This window comes from Haemorhous mexicanus, chromosome 3, assembly GCF_027477595.1.
Source record: "Haemorhous mexicanus isolate bHaeMex1 chromosome 3, bHaeMex1.pri, whole genome shotgun sequence".
NCBI lineage: Eukaryota > Metazoa > Chordata > Aves > Passeriformes > Fringillidae > Haemorhous > Haemorhous mexicanus.
Window position 1 is genome coordinate 7,269,208 of NC_082343.1, and position 20,657 is coordinate 7,289,864.

The following is a 20,657-nucleotide window of genomic DNA, read 5'->3' on the forward strand; positions in this document are numbered from 1 at the left end:
TGGAATCATAGAGTGTCTGGGATTGAGGGGACCTTAAAGATCACCTGGTTTCAACTCCCCTGCCATGGGCAGGTACACCTTCTACTCAGCCAGGTTGCTCAGAGCTGCATCCAACCTGGCCTTCAGCAGGTCAGGGGTGGGGCATGGGCTGTGTGTGTCTCTGGGATTGCAGTGAGTCCCAGTGAAGATCCATGTTTGGAGCAGGCACATGGGATTTTGTGCCTAAACCCCAGAAAGTTCAGTATCTTCAAGGCCTTGCTCTGAACTAAAGCCCCTTGTGTTTCCTTGGACAGCTTTTTTATTTGTACTCATGGAGGAAAAGATCCTTTTCCTCTGCCAGTGTTTTTTATGGCAAGGTCTCTAGTGGGTGTCAATCCTTTCATGCCCATTCTGAAAAGCCTTACTGTTCATCTTTTTATCAAATTTATTCAGATCCACCGTTGAACCAAGAAGACACAACAGAAGCTGAGAGTCCTTTGATACTTGGTGCAGAGGAAAAGGAAGAAGGAAAAGAAGAAGGAGGTGAGCCTATTATAAAGCAGATGGAGACAGAGAATGCTGCAGGACTCATGTTATCCTTTTCTATTGTGAGGAAACATGGAAAGGGCACAGAAAAGAGCTCTTTTTTCCCCTAAGGAAAAACCTTTTTTTTTTGTCTTATCTTTGAGTGTGGTTTTGATATATTGGACTTGGATTTCAATGGGAAGCTAAGTGCAAAAATGTGCACACTCAGGTTCAAAAGTGGCATTTAAATACTCTCCTCATTTCTGGTTTTTTGCTTTTAAGCCCATAATGCTGATTAAACAACCAATTTATGTCTATGTAAGTATCCTTTTGATCACATTTGCTAGAAGCATTTGGAGTATTTAAATAAATGGGTATGATAGTTATTTGTGAGGTCATTAATAGGGATTTAACTAAAGAGCAACTAAAACTAATAATTCTAATGAAGAAACCAATATTTGGAGTGAGAATGCAGAGTCTTCTGAAGCAGTAATTTTTTTATGGGGGCAAAGTATTTAAAACCTTGGGAATGCTTTTGGAAGGAAATTTAGAAGTTTAAGTGTTGGATGCTCCTGGGAACCCTGCAATCATCTCACCATTTGTAAAGGTTATATAAAAAATAATGTATTATGTAAACAATTCTCTGATTTTAAAGTAACTGCTAGTTAATTATATGGTCATTTGTAGAGCCCAAGGATGAATTTTGCAGTTCCAAATTAAAATGCAGACATGATTTTTATTGAAAATTCAGGTCAATACTAACTGTGTTGTCCTAATTATGAAGTCCTTTTCTCAGCCACATTGACACCAACTTAATTGCAAACCTGAGTTAGCAATATTGACAATTTTCTTCACTGCAAAGCCAGGTTAATTGAACCTCTTTGTTCATATACAGCTAAACAATATTTCCCTTTTTTTTTTCTTTTAAATTTTAATTGCCTATCCAAGCTGAGACTAATCACATCTCCTTGTTATCATTTGTGTTAATGGTATTGGTTTTGTGCTGTGTTAATGATGGTGAAGGTAGAATTGATAGAATTCTTCAGTTCAAATTCAGGTAAATGGTACCACACTGCCTCAGTTGCAAACCCAGGTTATACAGTACAGGCTCACTCTGATTGCAAAGACCAATGTTGTTATGTTAATCTCAACCAAACAGAAATTATTTACATATTATTTTATGCATCTGCAGAACTAAATTGGAAAAAATGTACCTTCATTATTTGCACATTTTCCCCTCTTTACTACTTCAGTGTCCCCAACAGCTAGGGACTGTCATTTAGATCTCAGAAGAGAGATTATATTTCAGCATCTGTGCTACTTACTATTAAAATATGCAATGTTAAGGAAAAGCAGGTGATGTCAGAAAAGAGTTGTTCTTGGCACCTTTCCTTTTCCAGCCCTTGATTTAAAAGTTTCAAATACTAAATAAGTAAAAAAGTTCTTGCTAAATATTTTGGAACTTGTTCCTACCTGGGCTCTCAGGTGTTGATGCTGTGCAGGATTCATCTGATCCAAAGCTTGTTGAAGTCCATAGAAGTAGTGTCATCAATTTAAGTGATCTTCTGGTAAGCTCCATGATAAGAGGAGATGTGCTGAGTCTGTGTGCTGGGCAACAGCATAAATATTCTGTTCAGCTTCTTCCAAAGGTGCTGTCTTTGGCACAGGAAAAATAGATGGGTGCTCTTGCAGAGCAGGAGCAGAGAAGGAAAGAAAGCCTTTCCCTTGTCTTGTTTTCATTCTTATGGGTCTAAACACACTCATAGCTCATGTTGCCAGTTGCTTCTTGTTCTGGTGGGCACAAATTCTACCACATGGGTTTTGAGAGTTTGCCATAAAGTGAAGTGGGTCTGGACCAAAAGAGGTAAGAAAAATAAAATCAGCTGAAGTTCAGTCTGATAAAATAAGATCTATTTCCCAATGAGAGATTCCTCTTAATGGAAAGAGATTACCTGGCATTAAAAAGAGATTTAATATGTGGCATTATTTTCTGTAACCTGAGTGCTACCTCCTAAAGTAATTCAGCTGAAAGTTTTCCAGCAGCACACACAGTACATTTGATATAGGATGAAGTACTGTATTTTTGTGTAAGAATGTGGGGAAAAGGCTAATGTGGGGCTGCTAGTCCTGTTAAACAGAAATTCATGGATCTTTAGTCAGTTTGACTCATTCTGGATCTACATGCATAGCCAAATGTAGCAGCTACTAAATTCCAAACTACCTGGTCTTTCTGTTCTACATGAGATTTTCTTGTGCTTGTTTTCAAACTCATCCCAGAGCAAAGGGTAGCATGTAGGTGCCTCTCTCTTCTCTCTGTCTCACTGGGAGCATTGGATTCTTGGGAGTCATCTGCAATCCCTTCAGTCCTCAGAACTGGAGCTGTGTAAGCCACTGAAGGAACAACAAAGAACAAAATCCCTTTTCCAACCTAAAGCTGGATTTCTGCTCAGTTACTGGTTGAAATATGCTAGGAAGTTTTTTAATGATGTGGTTTTCTGTGGAAAAAAATGTCTGTTTCTTGATGTTTTAGAGATGTCTCAGTTTACATGAACTTCTGACAAACCTCAGGTTATCTTCTGATTTAATTGTGCAAATTTTACTGCCAGCTCATCTCTGTGATTTGGGGTTTTTTAAAGCTTGCAGGGTCCTTTCCATGTAGCTCATTTCACTTCACAGCTCCAGGGTCGTGCTGTAGTGTGAATTCCCAAGGAGTCCCAGATCCTGGTGCTTTCAGGGTTCTGGGATGCTGGGAGCCCAGAGGAATGAAGGATCAAAATCTTGGCAGTCACACTCCTAAATCCCATTGCCAGCAGTAAGAACCAAGCCAGATTACCCTGAAGAATATAACAATGTGAGGCACTGTGTGTTTCATAAAAACCTGCTGTTGCTTTTTCCAAAATCAGTAATAAAATATCACATATGCCAATTTATTCCCTTTTTTCCTACTGCAACTTGAAGTTATATATTATGAGGGAGCAGCTGAAGAAAAAAGGCAAGCTAAGATGTCTTTTTTTTTTTTCAACTACTATTATTCACTCATTCTGGTTCACAAAAAAAAAATAATGAAAATCTATGTTTCTTATAAGATTGGGGAATATTCTCAAATCCCTTTATTGAAAACCAGAGCAAGTGGTGATCACTGACCTATTTGCTGACTAGGTAAGTGTACACAGTTTTAACAGACTTTTTGGCAGCCCCTTTGTATGTACACTTGGAAGTGGTCCTGTTGTGTTGTAGTGACCATGCACTCAGCACTTATTTGTAGGTTTAATCAGCACATTTATTCCACAGGACAATTTGCTGCACATGGAAGTAAATCCCATTTCTGTGTGAATATGCAGCCAATTTCTCCTCTGAGCCCACTCTCACCTCTGTCATTTTATTTCCCCTCTCTTTCTGTCTCCCTTCATTGAGACATTCAGGATGATGATTTCCCTCACTAATCACCCTTAGAAGTCATTTAACTCTTTGAAGGGGTAGGATTTCTGTCAGAGCACTAGAAAATGAACAGTTATTGCTGTTATTTCTCTGTTTTCTCTGTTTGGGCTGAAATATTTTGTCATCTTGTGCCAATTTGGAATATTGTTCGAGCTTGACAAGTGATGTTGCTCCACGTGAGAAGGGTATTAGAGTGGCTGTGTAGAGCCCTCACCTTAACCATGGGGTCAGGGCTGGCTCAGGGCAGGCTGGGGGAGGTTTCCATCCTTTGCACTACATGTGATTTCCTTTGTCAATCTTCTGATCAGAGCTTGCTCACTCTGAATTTGAAGTCTGCCTGATTTCAGGTTTGAAGTCTGCCCAGTTCTGTTCTAGCTAAGCCCAGTTTTGCTCAGCAGTCTTTGTGAGATGAATAGCTGTGACCTGTAACTCTGCAGGCAGCACTTTGTCCATTCTTCTCTTGTCCATTTTGCTTTAGCAGGAGTGATAATTTTATGGTGTAATCTTGGGGAGAACTAAATATTCCAAAGCCTGGGGAAAAGAGCTCTCATATTTTACAGCTCCAGTCTCAGGCATTTATAGGATTTTTATGTGCATTGGTACAGTCATAAATAATGTCAGAATAATGACTTTGTTATCAAACAGTCAAAAATCTCAAATTTACATTGTGGCTATAGAGAAATGAAAGAATTCTTGAGAAAGATCTTTTTTGGACAAATCTGACATTTTTATTACTGATTCATGGCAATTTTGTTGCTTTACCAAACTCTTTTAATTCTTCAAGTGGAGAAACAGGAGACATTTTTGGGGAAAAAAAATGAAAGTCTTCACTAGAATCTTTAAATAGCTAATTTCACTTTGTTTGGAAAGAAAGTAATACTTTGGATTGCTGTGGCTTCTAGACTACTTCTAGTATAAAGGCTCCAACTTCTTTTATTCAATTGCTCAAAGAGGAGAGGAAAAAATATCCTGAATCAGATATGGTGGTATTTGATAAGAACCCCTACTGCATAGATCAGATGCCATTTTTTGGGCTGTTACAGCATATTCAGATGCTAAATATGAAATATATCTTTAAAATCCTATTCTAACAGATACTGATGTTTGGCAAAGCAAAAGAGAAGTGCACCATTGGACTTTTTTGCAGAAATGCTGGAAAGGCTGTGAAACCAGAAAGCTGCAAATGGGTATTTAAAGCTCTAGGCTATGCAGAGATGTGGGCTGTTGGGAAGCTGTAGATGGGACTAATGGGAGGTGTGCAGAGAGATTAGGAATGGAAATCCTAAAAGGCACCTCACCTGTGAAGCCTCACTTTACATACCTTTATTTTCTTGAGAACTTCACAAAACTCCAGTGAAGTGTTCAGCTGCAGTATCAGCCAGCTGAGGAGATTTTGTGACCAGATTGTGTTTGCCAGCCCACTGTGCTGGGTTTGTGGAGGTCCAAGGGCTCTTTGGTCTGTGTCAAGCACTCTGCCCTTCTGAAGGCTTTATGGCTGGGGCAGAAAAGGATATCCAAGTCATTTCTATGCCTCGTGGAAGTGGTAAGCCAAGTGAGGCTTACCTGTGTGGGGGTACCAGTTGTGGGTTTCTCTGGGTCTGCATTGAAGGCACTTGAGATGGTGTTTGATGTTCAGACTCGGGTGTTTATTATTTCTTATCAGTAAAACAGTCTCACAAGCATGAGCTCAGCAGCAAGGCACAAAATGGCTAACAACCTTTTGTTACAAGGTCTTTCAAGACTAAACCATCCAATGAAGAGCTGACACCTAGATTATTTTCCCTTTTAACCCAATAACTGATCCCAAAGAGCTGCAATGGGGACTTTTCTGCCCAATTACAGAATGCCACCCAAACCCATGAAGAAGGAGGAAGAAGAAGCACGAAGAAGAAGCCCAGGATGACACCCTGTGCCCTCCATCTTGCTTCCATCCACAACATACTAAAAATCCCAAAACCTAAATTTCCTACCCAAGTGACACACCTACACTGCTCTCTATAATCTATTTCACACCTTAGTGGTTTCTGGTCTATTCTGGAGTTTAGAAAACTTTCTCCATGAGTGAGGATCAAAGTCAGTGCTGCCCTGGGGGTCAGGGCACCCCAGAGCAGACAGAGAAATATTCCCAGTGCCCTGGGTTTCCCACCTGCACCCTCTTTGCTCTACTTACACGTTGCAGGCTGCAGAAGAGGAGGGGGTTTGTCCCCACTGTTGGTGTGGGGGCTTTGGCACTTGTGCAGTGGGAGCTGTCCAGGCTCTCACCTCAGCTGAGGCTTCACTGATGGTGCAGGATGGAGCAGCAAATGGGGTGCAGACCTCCTGCAGGGCTTTCCTGAGGGAGCTTCCCTGAGGATGCCGTGCAGCACTGTGCATTGGCAGTCAGGGTGGTTATTACACTGTCAGTAGTCTGCTCTAGATATTGATTTCAGTCTCTTGAGGGGAAAAAAGTTGTATTTATTTCCCTGCCACAGAAGGAATCTGTTTCTTTTCATTAGTCTCCATATACCAGGTTCTAACCTGAATGTACATAAAAAATAGGTGGTGCAGGATTAATTTGAAGTTTTAATTATTTTTCATCCCTTGCAATGAAAAATAATTAATTTTTTTTTCTGTGTGCTTTTCTAATAAGAAAGTAGAAAACGTGAGGAATTTTTCAGCTTAAATGTTTTGCTTGCTGTCACAGTCACTTTGTGTTACCAGACATGATGGTAAGGGTAAAACAAAAAAGCCAAAAGGAGAGAAAACAAGAAAACAACAATAGGGAATACTGTAACAATGATAGTGTTTAAGGTTTATTATCTCTATTTGATTGTTTTCTTCATTTCATTTACAGTAAGCAGAATAGAAATAGTATTATGAATTAACAATTTTTATTGCATTTAAAAATATCATCTCTTTGTTCCTGCTGAAAGTGTTGACAAAGCAGCCTTTGTTTAGTTTAATTAACTTATGTTGCAGCACTGAATTGAATCACACTCAGCATTAAATCAAGTAAAAGAAGCTTTAGAGTGCTTTTCCATATACAGAAAATAAAAAGAAAGAGAAGAAATTAAATCCTTGAAGATGCTGGAGGAGAAACTGGATATTTTTAATGAAATATACTGAAGTGCCATTTTCATTTTGATTTTCCATGTTGGGACTGCCAAAAAATATGAAATCATTAAATCCCAGTGAAAAGCAGATGCTATGATGTCATTCTTAGTCCTCATATGTTTATAATGGTATTACATGATATTGCAAGTTTTTTACTCGTGAGCTACAAGTCTTGAAGAGCTTTGAGATGATGATAAGGCCTTTTTCACACATGAAAATTGGGGAGGTAATAGAATCTGTATTCCAAATGGTGGGGTCCAAGTCCACCAGGCTTTGGCTTTAGCTCACCTCTCCAGAGAGACAGCAGTGCCTTATGGAAACAAAACATGGATCTCTTTCAAACTATCTCAAGTAGCACCCAAGGAATGAGGGAAAGGGATGTGGGAGAGAGTCTGACCTCTTAGAAACAGGTTCCTGTGGCATATTGAAAAAGTAGGGCTCACTGGCCAAGGACTGCACTGGTACAGATGGCATCAGAGCCATCAGTATTTCTGCAAACAAGCTTAGAGACAAGGCACCACTTCAGCATAAATGTACAGCTGCAGAGGGATCTGTTTGAACAGTGAGCTTAGCTCCTGTGTGCCGCAGTAAGAAACTCAGTCTTAAATTAGAATAAGTCCAGCAGACCAAAGGAGTGCAGGCAGTTTCACCAGGAAACAATTTGATCCCTCACAGACAAAGGTTATGTCTTTGTGCCATCTTCTTCAAAAGGAGTCTTCATTTTGTTAAGCACTGATAAATCTTAGATTCTTACCTCTTTTAATAAAGTTTGTTAATGATGGAATGCACTCATCCAGCTGAGCTGGTTCTAGAACTAGAAATTCTGTGCTCCCACTTGCTTAGGTTTTGGATGGATGTGCCTTGCCCAGGTTCTGGCACTGTGTTACAGCTGTTTCAAAAATTCAAATGGCCACACACTTAGGGCAGCAGGGAGACAAACTGCATTTCACCAAGGATTTTCATAAAACAGAGTGGAGCCCAGCCATAACTGTGTGGAAACCACAACCATTGGGAGTGGAGAAGGTATGATTTGGAGAACTGTCTTTTTTTTTTCAAGTATAGAACAGGAAGGAATTAAAAGAAAGCACCATATGCCCTAGGATTGAAAGATTCTGTGGCTTGCTCTTCGAGGAGTGGAAGAACATTTTCACTCCACTGATTATTTCTGTAGTTTTGCCTAGTGCTGTGGTGAGGAGTAAACCTTGTTCTCCTATGAGAAGGGTGGCATTTACTCACTCCATACTGTCACGTGGATCAAGAGACACACTTTTTGATTCAGCTCTGTTCTGCTTTCTCTTCTGTGTATTCCCACTCCTGGCTCTGCTAGTGAGGTACACCATGGCTTCATAGGTGTCCTTGCCCACTCAATCTCACTCAGATCTTTGAAGCATAATGCTTTCCTCTGGATTTTCTCTTCTTTTTTTCTGCCCTTTACTCATAGGTTTTTGGCAGCAGGTTTTCTGTCCCCTCACCTTTTCCTGATGTGGTTGACAGGCAAGCATTCTTTTGAGGTCTTGCCATCTGGAAGAGTTTTCCTCTGCTTGGTTGGCTTTTCTCACATTTTGCCTCCAGATGAGCCTGCAAGGTCATCACCAGCATACCTGCTCTACAGTGTCAACCCAACAGCCCAAACTGACCTTGTCTTTAGCCACTCTGAAAGATCTAGCAGGGAGAAAGCTCTTCCCTCCTACATCTCTGGGGCTGCATCTGAATCAGGCAGTAGGGTCATCTCGACAGCTTGGTGCAGGAGTGCAGCTCTTTGGGACTTTCTATTGCTTCACAAAAAGCTCAGCATCTCCTTCTTGGGGCCTTGCATGATCTCTGAGCTCCTTTCCTGGAGCTCTCCTGTGTGCTCTGCATGTGCTCATAGCTGCAATTAAACCAGTGCTCTGAATTATGAACTGTGAGTTGCAGCTGCAGACAGTCTGTGGGCAACTGCAAAAACACTTAGTTTTGTTTTAGAGATCCAAGAGAAACATGAAGAGTAGTGGAATGGTGGGGATTTTACTTACCTGTGCACATGCTTCAATCTTATAATGTACTTACTTGATTAACACTGTACTTTGCTGAAACAGTTGCCAATGATTTTCCTCCCATGTTCAGACTTGTGACTTCTTTCCTGAGTTCTAAAATCTGTTGCTTTCTACAGCCAGCAAATTTCAACCAAAAGATGGCCTTCATTACTGTTTCACTGTTGCAGGGTCTTTACACTGAAATTTTGGAGTATATAAGCCCTTTGACTCATTATTCCCCTTTGTGAATGTGGATGTGCCTTTACTGTTTGTTTGTTCTGCAGCCACTCTGCCAGTAATCATGGGCCAAAACCTCATTTATTCTATTTACATCATCCTAAAACCTCTCAATACTTACACTACTTTACAGCCCTTGAAAGAAATCGTGCCTACACCTTTAGCATTTTCTCTGTGGAGGAAATATGCAGTCACTTACAGCCTATACCATCTTACCTGGACAGAAAAAATTGGTTAAACTCTGTTCTGGATTTTGAGCAGAAAAAAATCAGTGGTCTCTTCTCCATTGCCCCTGGTTGCAGCTAACAATGGTGTATAGTCAGGGGGTCAGGATGGCAAATTCACTGTATCAGGGCTTGGAAAACATTGAGATTCCCAATTTGTGGCCAGATGCTATCACAGTCACAAGTACACAGGGTTTCATCAGGTAAAGCACAACTGCTGGACATGTTTTCACAGTCTGACAGCCTGAAATGTAGCACAAAGGTGTCAAATGAGAACAAATGGAGATACCTCAGGTGCTTCAAAATAAGATGTCAATATGCTGAAAAATCAATGCCTAACTCCAGGAACTCAAGTCAAGGAAATTAACTTGCCTGATTCCCAGCTATCCTAGCTAGAAGGAAGATTAGTAGGAAGCTGACAGGCTGAGCAGGGAGCACAGCTGGGTGTGAGCATCACCCCCTTTCTGGGGTGCTGGTACCTTAAGTGTGGTGCCTCCATCAACCCAGCTGCTCTGGAGAGGTCAGAAAACTGAGGAGGACTTGCTGTTAGGAGTGTGCAGCAGCTTCACTCCTTTTTGTTTTGCCCTTTTCTGAGCATTGGAAGGTCTCTACAGGTGACACATTCTCATTGGTGCTGTCCTGGTAATGAGAGGGGCTTCCCACATGGGTGTCTTGGAGGAATCTCTAAGGCACAGGGATCAGGGGTGAAACCCTTCCAGGATTAGTTCAGATTTATTTCCAGCATGCTCTGATCAAGAGGGTATGAGGCCAGAGTAAGCCCTGGCATGGTTCCTCGCCCTCCCTTGGGTTCACATCCTCATTGCTCCAAGTTTTGCCTGGCTGCTGCCATCACACCTCAGTTAAGCCCTTGGCCCTTCTTCTTGTGATCTCAGCTCACAGGTCCGTGGTGTTTTGCTGTGGTCCTTACCCACACTGCCAATTCTTCCTTTAGATATCAGGAGCTCCTGTCTGGTGGTCACGTTGATCCAAACAGCTGGATCACCCAAAGAGACCAGAGCTGTGCTCTCTTTTTTTGGGACTTCCTCCTTGGGACAGCAGATATTTTACAATTACCCTCACATGAGCATGGCTAAAAGGTTCCACACTCATCTTGGGCTGGTAAAACTGGCATCCTCTGTGGTTTTTGTTTGCCTCTCTGTCCTCCAAGGCAGTGACTCTCCAGTGTGTGGTAGGTACAGCTGTGGTGGTCCTTCTAAACCCTTGTCAATGTTTTTAATGCCTGTATCATCATAAATCTGCTTGCACATGGAAACCTGAGTCTTGAATTGCAGATCTCTGAGGTTACTGAGAGGTTACTGACATGTCTCAATAACCACACAGTTACTGAGTTACAGGTACTGCTGGCTCCTGCAGCTGGAACACAGCTGTTTTTCAGGTAAATGTCCAAACATTTGGATGCTTTTGTAGCTTGGTTCTGAATCTTCTGGCAATGCAGTATGGGCAAGTTTTCTTTTAAAAGAAAAGAAAGTTAAAGGAAAAAGTCTTTAAACAATATTCCTAGTATTGCCTGCTTCCTTCATGGCATAAAATAGATTTCCTGGATGCAGTTCTGCTTGCAGATCCAGCTGGCTCTTGAAGTGTGTGAGCATGAAAAGCAGATGATAAGAAATACATCTTGTACCTATCTAAAGGAACCCAAGTTATCTTAGAAATTGATGCATATAGAGATCACAGAATCTGCTCATGAAACTGTTCCCTCTGGCATGAAGCACAGCCAATGTTTAACAGTACTAAGTTAAAGGTGGGATGTTTAAGACACAGGAAATCTTTCCAAAGTGAAAAGAATTTTCAAGGGGAGCCTGGGGGAGAGATATTCATGTCAAGATTTGGCTGTAAAATATGGTTAGTGCCATTTGTTCTTAGGACAGCTGCTATGGGATGTATAACCTCCAGAGGTAGCCATGACCTGAGGCTGATATCTGATCCTGGATATCAGCAGCAGTGCCATGCAATGTGTTAGAGTGCCAGAATCATTTCCCTCTTGTAATGAGGTCTGCCATTCAAGGATAGACATAGCCTGCTCTTGCCCAGCTTGTGAATCCAGCTAGATCACCAGCACACAGCTGAAAAAAGCTGGAGAAGGATCTGCACGTAGGAGGGAAGGAAATCAGCTACACATATGCACATTCCAAAAGTGAGAATGAGCACAGCAAAGCTTTTTGGCAAAGCTTTGGTCACAGCTTGGGGTGTTGAAGCCAGTTTGCTCCATGTTAACCTGCACCTGTAATCAGCTGGATACATACCCATCTCCTCCAAGAGGAGAAGGCAGGATGGCATTGGCACTTTCACACCTCACAACTGACAAAGTCATCTAGAGCAAAGATAGTTCAGATCTTGCTCCAGTGTGTGAAGTTTGCCCTCTGAATGTTGTGATTTTTCCTCTAGCTAATCTTAGAGACAAGAAAACACAGCTGAGTCTTATCCAGGCCTGAAGAGGCTGGAGCACATCAGCTGCTTGCCATATTGCTGGAACACCTGTGGCATTTGCTTTGAAATCTAAATGCAGGCTGTTCACCTGTACTGCCAAGTACAACAGAAGCTTCCTTCTGGCTGGCAGGGTGGTATTAATTTGAAGAGAACACCATCTGTGAAGCCTTGGAGAGCAGCAGTCAGAAGAAACAGGCAGAGAGGTCAGCAGGAATAGTCTTGCTCTCATCTGGGGGCCTTGCCACCTGCATCCATAACCCATCATTTCTAATTAGCAGATGTACCTTGGGGAAAGCTGCTCCTGTTTGCTTTCCTGAAGAGGCTATTCTTACCAAGAGATGTTGTTTTTGCTGAGCCTTGTCAGTTCATTTTGTGAGCTTTCACAGGCATTTGGGGTGGTAATGGTCTTGGTAGTAAGGTAGTAATAATTAAGGTAGTAATAACTAAGGAGTCCTGTTCCTCCCTGCTGCAGTCTGCCCCTTGTATTTCCCCTTTCTTCTCAAAGCTACTGCCAGATGGTTGGAGATTTTTCACCCTTTCAGAAGCTTTGTATTTCCCCATCTCACCAAGCACATCTCAGCAATGCTTAATTCACCTAAGGCTTTTCAGGCCCCCTTATTTGTCCCCCAGAAGACAAGTTGAGGACTTGAACATTTTCAATGAAGTGCTTGGAAAGCAAATCTTTAGAGGCAAGTCATAGGTGCAGGAGAATGTTATTTAGTTGTTTGTTCTTTCTTCTCTCTCTTCCTTCTGTCTGTCTGTCCTCTTATCCCTACATCCTTCTGCCCAAGCTCTTCTTGTCTTTCAGAACATTCAGGGATGCCCCTTGTTTTTTGGCAGTGGTTGACACCACCTGATGTCTGGTACTATCCAGGGAGCTCCTACCCTAGGGCCAGTTCCTGAATACAATTGTTTTTAACCTGTTTTAATCTGTTTAGATCCCCTGAATAAAAATGGCAGATATAATTAGCTAAATAATTATTATAACAGTTTTTAACCTGTTTTAATCTGTTTAGATCCCCTGAATAAAAAATGGCAGATATAATTAGCTAAATAATTATTATAACAGTTTTTAACCTGTTTTAATCTGTTTAGATCCCCTGAATAAAAAATGGCAGATATAATTAGCTAAATAATTATTATAACAGTTTTTAACCTGTTTTAATCTGTTTAGATCCCCTGAATAAAAAATGGCAGCTATAATAAGCTAACCAGTACTAGGAAACCGTTGAGTTAAGGTGTTTTGATTTAGGGTTTCTTTTTTTTTTGTTTGCATAATTCCCATACTTGCTTGAAACTAGCTTGTAGGCTTTATTTACAAGACCAGAGCAGTTGAAATGAAAGCCTGGTTAATGAACAGAAAAATATATTTGCATCTTGCTTTGTGTTGACATTGAACATCATTTGTTTCTGCATTGTCACATACACTCTTTCATTATTAATCTGTAAGCTGTAACTGTACAGCTGCAAATGAGATTTAAAAAAACAAAAACCACAAAGCACAACATTTTTCCCTTCTTCCCTCCCTCCCTATAAAACATGAGAGCTAGCTACTTAACCATGTGAAGCACAGATTCTGTGTGGGATTCCAAATACCTCAGAGAGAACTGTCACATAATTTTGCCCCATAATTTAATTCAGTGGCTGGTGCTTTGCATTTACAGGTAGATGAGAGTGTCCAGCCATCAGGTGTTTGCATCACTAGAATTGAATGCCTACTAGCTTATCTGCTCAGGAGATAAATATTTATGTATCATTAAAATGGTTAGCTGTATATACATGAAAATGTCCGTGGATGATGGGGGAAAAGGTGTGAGGGGGTTTCCTTGCAGTCCCAGAGGATGTGACCTCAATTACTGCAGTTTTCTCCCTGACACTTTCCTTCATGTTGTACACAAAGTTGCTGCTGTGTGCTCGCTGCCCAGAGGAGGAAAGTGCCTTATTTAAGGCTGGATTAAAATGCTCTCCACATACTATTCTGATTCTTGGCATTTTTTAAGCCACTGAGGGAAATAAAATGTGAAGAGTGTGTCTAAATGAATGCACGGTGTAGGTTTGTGTCGTGGGGGAGTGTTACCTCTGTGATGGGGCTCCCTCCATTTTCATAACTCAGGCTGTGGCTGAAGAGGAGCACAGCTCCCCACTGTATTAGCATCCCTGTGTACAGACCACGTGGCAATCTTTGAAGTGCTAATTGGCTTCCTTTTAAGCCACTTGTTGCATTTCTCTTTTCTATTTGTTTTCCACTAAAAGGAACGTTAGTATTTTTATGACGGCTGGCGCTTAGCGGAGCTCCTCTGTATGAGCATAACAAACGAGTTGTGTGACCTGACATTCTCCCTGGGACTGTGCTTACAACAAAGCAAGCCAGTGGCATTTTAAAGTAGCTGGTTATATACTCTGTTTATCAGAATCACTAGGAAATTTCTCTGGTATTTTGCGCCTTCTCTTAATTGCCTAGGAGGTGGAAAAATCTTTGGTCAAAAACTTAGGGCAGGAATGTTGGAGCTAGATGATCTTTAAGATCCCTTCCCAAACTATTCTATGATTCTATGAGCCCAGGACCCAAAGGACACATATTCAGAAAGCTTTCTGTATCCCTGTGCTCTCCAAGAGCTTCAAGTGGTTGGGTCTGCTGCAGGCTTTTGGAAAGAAGAGCTGAGCTCTAAACCTTTCAGAGCAGCTGCTGCAGGTACAAATTTCTGGGCGCCCTTTGAATTGACATTGACATCTGGATTTTCCTCTTCCTGCCCTGCTGCTGGGAGGTGCTGAGGAGGCATTGCCCAGAGCAGCAGGGGCTCCCCAGATGCTCTCTGAGCACCCCTGCTGCTGAGAACATGGAATAAACCAGAATTTGGAGGGCATGCCCAGAGGAAAGCTGGAGGAAGGGGCAGGGGGCTGGTCCAGCCTTGGCTGTGCTCAACCAGTGTGGCTGAGGGCACTGGAGGGACTGTCACCCAGCACCCCCAAAGCCTTGGTGATGAGGTTTGTGATGATGCTGTGTTTCTGCAAAATACTTTGTCTTTGATCCAATACTCTATATAACCAGGAATTTTGTTTTGGCAAGAAGGCAGCTCTTTTCCCCACATTTCACAGATTTCTAGTTTCTGGAGATTTCACAGTTTTGTTGCTATCAACCATCACCCACTGAAACTGATTGGCCCACTAGCAGCCCTTGGCAAAATTTTTGAAATAAAGCCCCCTTTTTGAGGCCTGATATTCAAATCACTGCCGTGCTCCCCTTGGGATGGATGGCCTTTTGTTATAAGCCCTGCTCTGTCAGTGGAAACCTGCTTTCACATGGCCACAGCAGCAGTGACCCAAGGACTGGACTGTGGGGATGAGTGTCAAAAAGCATTGCTGCACAGGCTTACTCTGGGGAGGCCATTCTGTGCACAGAATGGGATCCATGGCATGTGATCCAGTTCTTATCATCTCCTCCAGCCATTTGCACTTTTCTTTCATATGTGGGCTGTGGAAAGAGCTGCCTTAATTCAGGGTTTGTAAATCAGAGGACAGGCAGAAGTAAAATGGGTCTGAGCTTTTAGGCTTGCTATAGTAAATATGCCATGAGATGAAGAGTAGATAAACTGAATTTAGAGAACTTAAATTTGGGTTCATTTTCATTATACTTTCCATTGTACATTAATGCTTACACTGTAAAGTTTTCACTTAGAGTATGAATTGCTCTCTGGTAAGGAAATGAAACTTAAGTGAAAAATTCTTCTGATAGGAAATATACAGAAGGATAAGCAGGATCTTTTTACCTATTAGTGCTATTATATATATTTTACCTATTAGTATTAATTAGGACTTTTACTATCATTAATGATTACTGCTGTATAGTCCAGTCTCTAAACTTAAACTGGAAATACCATGCAAAGTGCCCTCAGTTTTCTTTATCCAAGGAATGCACAGCCTAAATTCCATGGTTTTGCATGCTCATCAGCCTAATTGAGGCATCCCTTTCATGGACTGCCAACACAGTGGCACCACTGTCTTATACATGGATTCTCTGTGACCAACCAGCTTCCTCCAGCTCTGCTGATTAAAAAATAGCTTGCTTGCCTCTGCCAGAAGTACTTGTGTCATCAATGACCAGTTAACACATTCTTAAATGCTTCCTGCTGGCTAATCAGAAGCAGTTCCTTCTTGTTCCTCCCTCCACGAAAATGTCTAACAAAATTGAAAAATACTCTTGTCCTTTTAAATTGGGGGGGGGGGGGTTCACTTTTCTTTTAATTTTTTAACAGCAGTCTGGTTGCTTCAGTTTAAAGCTTTGGCAAGAGCCAGCAACATTTCTCTGGAAATCTTGGGCTTCACAGGATACATTTGTATGACTCTCTGAAAACATGACATTTCCCATTATACTGTCTGTTCTTTTAAACCAGGAAAAACAAAGCATCAGTTGATTCAGGAGAAGGTTTTATTAGAAATATTCTCATGGACTGCACACGTGCCTTTGCTGTGGCTTCCCTGCACAGCAGGACCACCCCCTGCCTGCAGAATGCAGGAGCTGCAGTGGCTTTGTCACAGTGCCAGGGCTTCTGCCAGTCTCCAGCCCGAGCTAGGCACAACACCTCCAAATTAGGGCAGGTTTTATCAGGCTGAGGGTCAGTGCTTGGGTCCCTCATAAGATTTTCAATCAGTCCTCAACATTGTCACAGATAAACAGAGTGACTCGAAACATCCCTTTAAGGCACAAGGATTATTCATTCCCTACCACCCCAAATAATCTCTACACCTGTTAAGTGAAGTGCCACAGACTTTTTGGACTTAAAGCACATCTCATGTGTGGACCTCTTTTTGGTGCTTGGATCAAAATAAGTGGGCAGCTAAGTTGGGAAGAGCTAGATTTGCTATGAGCTATAAACTTTCTAGGCAAAAACCAATTTTCTGTCTAACAGACCCTCCCCTTTTAGGGTCTGTATCGTTTAAAATAGGTTCTATGTGAGGAAAGCCATGCAAGGTGTTTGTTTCCTGTATTTCCTTAGATACATAAACATCCAGTGCACAGTTGTGAAAGAAATTTGTTTGGTCTCTTGGGATTGTCAGATTGATGTATTTTAGTGCACTGAAGTGTAGTAAAAAATGGAAACTGTACAACTATGAGCCATCTTGACTTTTAAGCCTACTCAAGAAATCAAGATATAGATCTGAAAAATATTTCTATATATTTAAAGAAATACAATAAAGCTTGTTTTTAAGATGGTGAAATTTGCAGTTTTCAGGACCCAACAAAACCAAGGTTCAAGGCCAGTGACTTAATGCTAGGTGACACCTCTCCTAATCCTTTATGGCTTAATCCTTCAGTTTTATCTGAGACTCTGAGGGAATGTCTGTCAGGGCTGAAGTCACTTGCATCAGGAGATTAGCACTTCTGCATTCTTCTTGAAAGCTTCAGTCGCTCCCATGAAAGTAGGAGTTGCCAAGGTGTCTGTGCAGACTGTGGGCAGTGACAATCCTTACACCAGCATACAAATTCCTGCAGACCTGGCCCATGTGCCCACTTGCAGAGAGCACACCTGCTAACCTCTAATTCTCACCCTTGTGCTGTGTGCTGGCTAAGGCTTTGTATTCAAAAAGAAGAGGGGAAATGTTGCTGCTTTTTGACACAAAGCTGGAACCACTATGTCAGGGGTTTTTTTAATTTATTCCTAAGCTCAAAATACTTGAAATATATATAATGGAAAGGCTCTAGGCATCTGCAAGGTCCTAAGCTAGGAAGGTCTTATGAATAAATTGTAAAGCATAGTCTGAATCCAGCAATCTGAAGAATTTAGCTGGAGGAAGTGTTTTTAGTGTGTGTGTGTCATCCTGCTTCAGCAGGACAGAAGTCTGCCACTATCAGCTGCTAATACAATTATTCTCCTCTGGTTTAATTGGCAGAGGTCTTGACTTTGGTGCAAAGATTGCAAATACAAGTGCTTGTGTTTTCTGGCACCCTGGAGGAGGGAGCTGGCATTCCAGGAAGGGATGAGTACTCCAACATACCAGCCTGGAATTCAGTATTTTCTGTGACCTGTGGTATTTCTGAGTATCCCACAGCCCTGGCTGCTGCATCCTGGACAATTCTTTGTAAGGAAAGAGCTCATCAATTACAAAGAGGATTTGAGAAGGTGTTACTGAGGATTTGAGGAGGTGTTAGTTTCAAGGAAAATTATAGTTATCTTTTTAGACTCAAGTCTGCCAGTTTTCGTGACAGACACCAGTTTTATTAGGAGTCCTACAAATTCTGTAGAGGGAAAAAGAATGGAAAAGCCAGGTTGTTGGTTATAATGTCACTGAGCTTTCTAAGCACAGATTAAGGAGGTGGTGTTATCCTTAGTGCAGGGAGAATTGGCATGGATTTTTAAAGTCCATGTTTAGGATTCAAAATAGGTGCCCTGAATTTCAAAAATGCTGAGCACACCCAAAACACTTTATGAAGTGAGCCCCCTTTGAAGCCAGATGGAAGCTTGAAACTTTTGAAAAAAGGGATCCAAACTCCCTTTTAAAGTGCTCCTAACGTTAGTCAGCTGTTGTTGAAAATGCTGACCTGTGTGTGCTGGCATCTGGAACAACCTCTGTGTTAAAAGATAGTTTGATGGATAGAGGGGATATGATTTCCAGTGCTAAAGGGAAAAATCCTGGACTTTTTTGGAAGTGTATTCTCTGATAAAAAACATACTGAGACAGTTTTGTCCTACTCTTTTTCCCCCTCTTTTTTTTCCTTAAAGACTTTTGTTCAGACTCTGTGTTATATGGTTTTGGCCTCCAGTTTCTATTTGGTACCTTGAGGTATAGCAGGATTTTGAGAAATTGTCAATAATATGGAGCAAAGGCTGGATGGATGAGGAAAAACATGCCTCAGCTTTCAAAAACAATTGCTCCAGTTTTTACCCAATGTCACAGTAATGATCTAGACAGAAGCCAGCCTTGGTCTAACTTGCTGTTTGAATTTACTATCTTTTGAAACAAGTAGGTGTCTGAGGTATGTGAAACCTTGTGTAAATTTCTGCTGCCTTGTTCTCCTGCTTGTAAAGTTGCCAGAGTGACCAAATAACAGCAGGGTGGGCTTCTTCAAACAGTGGGAATGAGGCTGTGTAAGGGGAAGTGTTGTTTGGAATAAAGTGCTCGGGGAGACAAAGTAGCCCACTGTACATGGCCCCTGCACCTCAACTGAGCAGAAAATCTCCTAAATCACAGGACCTGGGTGTCAGCAATGATAGTTGTCAGAGCTGATGACCCTGACTGAAGACTTCTCCATAGCAGTGTGTAGAAGTTCTGATGCATGTTACCAGCTTTTTGCCTACCTACTACTACTGAGTGCTTGCACAGGGTTGGAGAAGAAGAAAAGCTGCCTCTCTGAAGTGTCCTGCAACCAGAAAGCTGTTTCTGGTGGTGCCTGCTAACTGCTTTTTTAGGTGACACTGAAAAACACAGTGGCCTTTCTCTTGCAGTTATAGCTGTGCTCAGGTTGTTTTTTAGGATGAGGCAGGTAGTGATCAGGAACTGAACCAAAGAATCCATGAGTTTCACAAACAGCAGGGGAAAAAAATGACAGCATGGGAAAGAGAGGTAAATAATCATACAATCTCCGTTCCCTTCACTCATCATAGTGCTACTGAGCATGCTGTCTGCCTTATTTAAAGGCAGGGATGGAGCATAAGTGCTTTGGAAGCCATTCAGGACAGGGGATCTACTAGTTTGATCACAACCAGGCAACATTTTAGTTGTGTCAACAGCCAGAGGGATGAGATGAAATTTTCTGGGTGCTCCATTTCCAAGTTTCTATGCTGTAGGCTTCTTCTCTGATGAGAGGTTTCACAAAAAGAGCATCTGGAAAACAATGACATGGCCTTTTACACATTTTCCAGAATTAAAAAAATAAATCAGAAAGGCTTTTCTTAAAGCAATGGAAATGTCTTGATTCTTGCATTCATCAAGAACCTGCTGTGTGCAGGTTTATGCTGTTTTTAGAGAGAGACAAAATACACAAAGTGCTCCTGTTGGACATGAGTGATTTTAGATGTGCCATACAAAAATTTGTGTGGATCTTATGGACTGTATTGCTGAGCAACAATCCTCACCAGCCTCCCATTCCCACCTTTGGAGAATGGTGGGCACAATGGGATTTTTCTAACAGTATGTTTAATAAAAGGCTGGAAGGGGATAGGGATGAGCAGATCTCAGACACTTTGAAAATGCATTTTTTAAAAGTTGCCATTCAGCTTGAGCTGGGAATAAAAGTGGCTGGGAGCAGCATGATGCCTTTAGGTACATTTGTGTGCACAAACACAGAGAGCTGAGCTGACACACACTGCACTGGAGGGAAGGGGAGATTCATCTCTCTTTGTTACTCTGGAAAACAAAGCCAAAATGCCAAAAAGGAGGGCACACACTCCAATTAACAATGAAGGGGCTGCAGCACAAATCCAGAATGATGCTCACTCCCTGCCTGGGAAAGCCCAGCAAAGCTGGTACCATAACCAGCACACCCTCCTTTGAAATCTGCATCCTGGAGTTTTCTTTCATCTCTGTGGAGCACAGTTGCTGGGGACAGGGTGCTGGTTGATGGAGCTGTAGTATTCCTGATATAACAGATGGAGTTGTTTGTTACTTACTGAGCCAGGCTGAACAGCAAGAGCCATGGTGGTGGCAGTGCCATTCCTGCAGACTCAGAACTGTCAGGCTTGACCTGCACACTCCAGAAGGACAA

General features: G+C 41.8%; 1 protein-coding gene across 3 annotated transcripts in view; it reads left to right on the forward strand.

Annotated features, from left to right (window-relative positions):
- MACROD2 (mono-ADP ribosylhydrolase 2) overlaps positions 1 to 20,657 on the forward strand; it is an 851,353-nt gene that overhangs the window by 816,673 nt on the left and 14,023 nt on the right. For all 3 annotated transcript variants that reach the window (XM_059840665.1, XM_059840666.1, XM_059840664.1), the window contains exon 16: positions 433 to 522. In XM_059840665.1, the coding sequence (XP_059696648.1) occupies positions 433 to 522 (90 nt within the window). The remainder of the gene's footprint in view (positions 1 to 432; positions 523 to 20,657) is intronic.